General features: G+C 33.0%; 1 protein-coding gene across 1 annotated transcript in view; it reads right to left on the bottom strand.

The window, feature by feature from the left end:
• The window catches only part of LOC141325837 (arginyl-tRNA--protein transferase 1), a 124766-nt gene that overhangs the window by 63129 nt on the left and 55637 nt on the right, over nt 1-6000 (bottom strand). Inside the window, exon 10 of the mRNA XM_073834567.1 lies at nt 1155-1188. Within this exon, the coding sequence (XP_073690668.1) occupies nt 1155-1188 (34 nt within the window). The remainder of the gene's footprint in view (nt 1-1154; nt 1189-6000) is intronic.

The raw sequence follows: 6000 nt of genomic DNA, 5'->3' as shown, positions 1-6000 counted from the left end.
TAAACATTTTATGTTCAACTTATATATGTAGTCATTTAGCAGACACTATTTTTTTTACTTTTATTTATTTGAATTTTAGATTTGTGTATATTTTATATATATATATATATATATATATATATATATATATTTTACATTTAGTCATTTTGCAGATGCTTTTAACTGTTTTTATTTTATTTTTTATTTTGTTGTATTTGTTTTCTAAAGTTGTAAATTATTTCAGTTTTCTACATAAAAATGTTCAACTTATGTTATGTTCAACTTTATGTGTTACTTGCCATTTCTTTGTAGTTGTTTGCTAAACTTCAAATGCATCAATTCACTTCAAAAGGCCTTTATTTACCTCCCGGAGGTAATTTTTATGATGGATGTATGCGGTTTACTGGGCTTCGAAATCACAACACCCATTCACTGCCATTATAAAGCTGGGAAGAGCCAGGACATTTTTACACATAACTCCGATTATATCCGTCTGAAAGAAGAAAGGCACATACACCTCGGATGGCTTGAGGGTGACTAAACCATGGGGTAATTTTCATTTTTGGGGTGAACTATCCCTTTAAGTTCAGTCCTGTGAAATCTAGCATCTTTCAAAGTATAAACTTCGCTCGGTTCACAACATCCCTAGAGAGGTGTCACAGTAAACCCCTCATTTCCCCCAGTGAGGACCACATTCCATATGTATAGGTTAGTTACTTTCATTCAGAGCGCTTGTCTGGCGGGTTGGCGTTTTAAACTAGCTGTCAGTATTAAGTACACACGGCTCAAGATGAAGGTGCTTTCATAGCGCGGCTAGCGGCGATGATTAAGGGCTTGCGGTGAAACGGAGAGCCCCTTCTCAATCTGCCTTTTGGCACCACATGTGCTGGGCCCCGTTTCTGTCAGAACCAGATCGGACTCGAATCCAACGCCTGTCATGCTAACTTACCCTCCGGCAACGGAGAGCCGCTAAAAGAACGTTAAGCTCTCAGCACCACCTGACAGCCGCCCATCTTTCATCCGTAATGATCTGACGGTGTGTTCTAGATTGTGTTTTCGCTCCGTTTTAATGAAACGCAGCACCCACAGAAGTATTTCACGGTGAAAGTCTCAGGCATGTTTACGCAGCCATGACCTAAGTGCGGGAAATGGCGTCACCTTGACCTTGGGATCACCTCGCCGGACAGCCTAATGACTGCGTCTGTGCCACTGTGAAGGCCAGCAAAATACACAGATGAAGCCAACAATAAAGGCAGGGGCCCAAATCACAAGCATATGGTGCTCTGTGTCGCTCTTTGTTTGGCCGGCTTTCTCTAGCGTGTAGTGGCGTGCTAAGCGTCCATTTGTAGTCGGCGGAGGGGATGGCAGCAGGCTGTTTGTCAGGCGGATGGGGTAGTTAACATTCCTGTTTTATTAACAATACAGTGACTCTTCTATGTCGCAGAAACAATAAGAGAGGTTAATATATGCAGGAAACCGTCCAACCAGATTCTGTCGTACAGGAGGCTGCACCAATACACTAATACTGTATTACCATATAATAGTAGTATAGAATAAGAAGTGATGCCTTGATATTATAAATGTAGAAATTATAAAGTATTATTTGTAAAAAATAAAATAAAATAAAAATAATAATAATAATAAGTGTATGTGTGTGTGCATAAAAGTTATAATAATAATAATAATAATAATTTACATATAATTTAAAATACATTTATTCATGTTTTTATTATTTTAGTAAAAAAAACTTAATATATAAATTGTGAGAACATATAATTATATGTTCTATGTTGTGTTTGTGTGCCTAAAAATATAATAATAATTTACATTTAAATTAAAATACATGTATTCATGTTTTTATTATTTTAATATTTTAGTAAAAAAAAAAGTTAATATATAAATAATCAGAATATATAATTATATGTTCTGTTATATGTTGTGTTTGTGTGCCTAAAAATATAATAATTTACATTTAAATTAAAATACATGTATTCATGTTTTCATTATTTTAGTATATATATATATATATATATATATATATATATATATATATATATATATAAAATTTGTCAGAATATACAATTATATGTGAATGTGTGCCTAAAATTGATAACAAAAATTTATATCTAAATTAAAATGCATTCATATTTTTATTAATTCGTTAATATTTTAGTAAAATTAAAGTTAATATATAAATTGTCAGAATATATAATTATATGTTTGTGTGTGTGTGCCTAAAATGTATATTAATTTACATATACTAATTAAAATACATTTATTCACGTTTTTATTATTTTTGTATTTCAGTAAAAAATTTTATATTTAAAAAAAGTTTATATTTAATTTGTCAAAATACATGTATATGTGAGTGTGCGTATAAAATCTATAATAAAAATAATTTACATATAAAATAAAAATACATTTATTCATATTGTTATTGTTTTATTTGTGTATTAATGTATATGTATATACATAAAATGTTATCAAATATTTGATAAAACAAAAAGTAATAATATAATATTTTAGTATATTATTATTTTTTGTTTTATTAAATATTTGATAACATTTTAAGATAAAGAACAAATTCTTATTATAAATATATAAAGATACATTATAAGATAATAAAATAAAATATTAAATAAAAAATAAAAAAAATGTGTGTGCATGTTTATGCATAAAATGTATAATAGTAATAATAATTTATATATTTATAAATAAGATCCATTTATTGTTTTTCTTTTTATTTTATTTGTGTAAGTATATGTATGCCACTATATATGAATATAAATGCAATTAATTGAAAGATGAAACTGTTTAATAATATATTTTTTTTAAATAATGCACACACAAAATATTAATAATTTAATATATTTATATATAGTAATAATTTAATATTAATAATTTTAAAAAGATAGTTTCAGTATAAATATAGCAATAATTGAATAAAGTATTAAATATATGTAATTTTCTTTTTATTTATTTAGTTTTTTTTTTTTTTTTTTTTACTGTTGTTAAATTAGATGTCTTAAATTATAACTGTTCTCCTTCTGTGATCATCAAAAGCTAAATAATATTAACTTTAGACATTAATTTGGGCCCTAATTTGTACCTGGATTCACCCAATAGCATAATATAGTCCAGTAAGACCGATAACCACAATATACACTGTGAGAAGCACTATACAAATAAAACTGACTTCAGTATTGTACAATAGAATATAAAATAACCCATAATATTATACTACATCCCATTTATTGACTACAGTGATTATTCCCACAGAGCACTGAATGTCAAAGAATTACTCCTCATACGTGGCCCTGGAGAGGAACCCGCTCCGGCACTGGGAACGCTGCAGGACTCAAATGTTATTCGAGTCACACAGGCACTCTAAACACACAGCGCTCATTAGACGCAGCGCTCAGCGACGGCTCATTTAACCCCACATGGAAACAGCAGCGCTCCATTACGGCTGCCATTTTTCTCAGAGTCGGCGCTCACGGCATGGCGTGGCACGCTCCCGTCCGGGGAACGGCTCCCTCTGGGACACAGATGCAATGCCTGTCCTAGATACATGCAGGCATGTGGAGCTCTGATTACATTATGGGGAAGTGTTTATTAATGCGCTAATGAGTTCATTGTGTATCCTTCAGATGAAAATATCTGTCGTGCTGGCAAAGACGCAGAAAGTTGAAGTCTAATTGCTATTGCTTGTCAAATCCAGTCAATAGAATTCAAAACTAAAGGAAAACGATGACATAAATAGTGTACGCATATGCATGTGGAAAAAACAGGGGTATGGGGCAAAGGCAGGGTTTGAGGTCTATAAAACCTTGACGACTAATTACACAACACCACTGTTAACGAGCATTTCCCCTTAGGACAGACATTTCAGGTCAATAAAAAGACGTTTAAAAAAAAAAAAGCCAAACAGAAACAGACATACAAATGCAACACAGGCGTGCATCAGGAGAAGGGCATCTCAGTGACGCAAAACACGCTGCCACGCACGCCATGTGACACACACGTGAACAAACACACACGCACACCTAGATAAACACAACCAGGTGAAGGACTCTAATACACGCTAATGGCAAATCGACAATTACCTTCGTTTACTTTTGACTTTGCAAGCGAAGTTCAAATAGTGTTATTGTTCACGCATCTTTAAGTCGGCGGATACGCCACAAGCGCACGGCTCTGCATCTGATGCCAATTGCCCCTTTAAGATTTCAAATCACAGGGTTTCTACGGGGTTTGGAAAAATATTTGTGTTTCCAGACTTCAGCCCCTATTTAGTTATTTATAAAAGAAAATTAAGAATTTAAAGGTGCCATAGAATGGAAAACTGTATTTACCTTGGCATAGCTGAATAATAATAGTTCAGTACATGGACATGACATACCTTGAGTCTCAAACACCATCCTTTCCTCCTTCTTATATAAATCTGGTGTTTGCAAAAGACCACTGAAAAATAGGCCAATCCTTACATAACACAGACTATGACGTTATAGTCGCGACCATTTTTAGTTACGCCCCCAACATTTGCATCGCCCAATCATCAGAAGTTCTGCAGCTAGTCTACTGTGAAAAAAAAACAAACAAAGCGAGGACAATAGCGAAAATGGCAGATCACAGAAATAAATGTTATGTTCCAGGTTGTGCAGGAGATGTTAAGTGCAGGGATGGGTTGGTGTTTGTACTCAGAAAGGGAAGGAAAACAAATAAGGCGTTCTAATAAATTAAGGCGGTTAGCTTCTTGCCAGCAGTAGCCTGTTACATTACAGTACATAAGATTTCACTTACCACATAAACAAAGTAAGAAGAGATGACTGCGCGGACGATGGTGAATGATTTACAGATCCTGAGCATCACTAACAAGCATCTAAACTTGTTAAACATATTATAACGTTACACAGAGCACGTGCAATTGCAAATCTCAAAAGTGAAAGTAAAATGATCGTCCATTCAAAACGTCTTTGTCAATGACCCGCATATTAATAGCAGCTCAAGCTCTGTGATTAAATATATATTTTCCTCCATGTGTGAGCTACTAGGTGAGCTGCTCTGTGATACAGCCAATCAGAGCAGAGCTCATCATTATTATTCATGAACCTTCCAAATAAGGTAATAACAGACCATTTCATTCTAGGGACAAATCCTAGGGTTGTAAATGGACCTGTAAAACCGTTTCTGGAGAATTTTGTCATATACCTTCTATGTAAATATGTGACCCTGGACCACAAAACCAGTCTTAATTCGCTGGGGTATATTTGTAGCAATAGCCAAAAATACATTGTATGGGTAAGAATTATAGATTTTTCTTTTATGCCAAAAATCATTAGGAAATTAAGCAAAGATCATGTTCCATGAAGATTTTTTGTAAAATTCCTACTGTAAATATATCAATTTACATTAATATGTAATTTTTTGATTAGTAATATGCATTGTTAAGAACTTAATTTGGAGAACTTTAAAGGTGATTTTCTCAGTATTTAGATTTTTTTTGCACCCTCAGATTCCAGATTTTCGAATAGATGTATCTCGGCCAAATATTGTCCTATCCTAACAAACCATATATCAATTGAAAGCTTATTTACTGAGCTTGCATATGATGTATACATCTCAGTTTTGTAAAATTTAACCTTATGACTGGTTTTGTGGTCCAGGGTCACATATTAGAGAACAATTTGAAATATTTTATCAATGCATTCTGTGGTACCTTTAATGAAAATAAATGCATTGCACAAGAAGTGAGGTTTCATGGCAGCTGTGATTTTTTTAGTGACTGTCAAATATGACTAAATGAATTCGAGGTGCACATTTTGATTATGCAAAAAGCAGGTTATAAGCATTTTGGGTTTATTCTTACAATATTCTTAGCACCGTATTACATAGCCTTAAGAACCTTTGAAAAAATAATACAGACTTATATGTGCACACAAGAAACCATTAAACTTAGCATATAAGACAATGCACACTGATCCACCTATTGTGCCATCAGCCCATTTTACAGTGTGGTTT

This window comes from Garra rufa, chromosome 2 (assembly GCF_049309525.1).
Source record: "Garra rufa chromosome 2, GarRuf1.0, whole genome shotgun sequence".
Lineage (NCBI taxonomy): Eukaryota > Metazoa > Chordata > Actinopteri > Cypriniformes > Cyprinidae > Garra > Garra rufa.
Note: the sequence above shows the minus strand (reverse complement) of the source record. Positions and strands in the feature narration are given on the sequence as shown.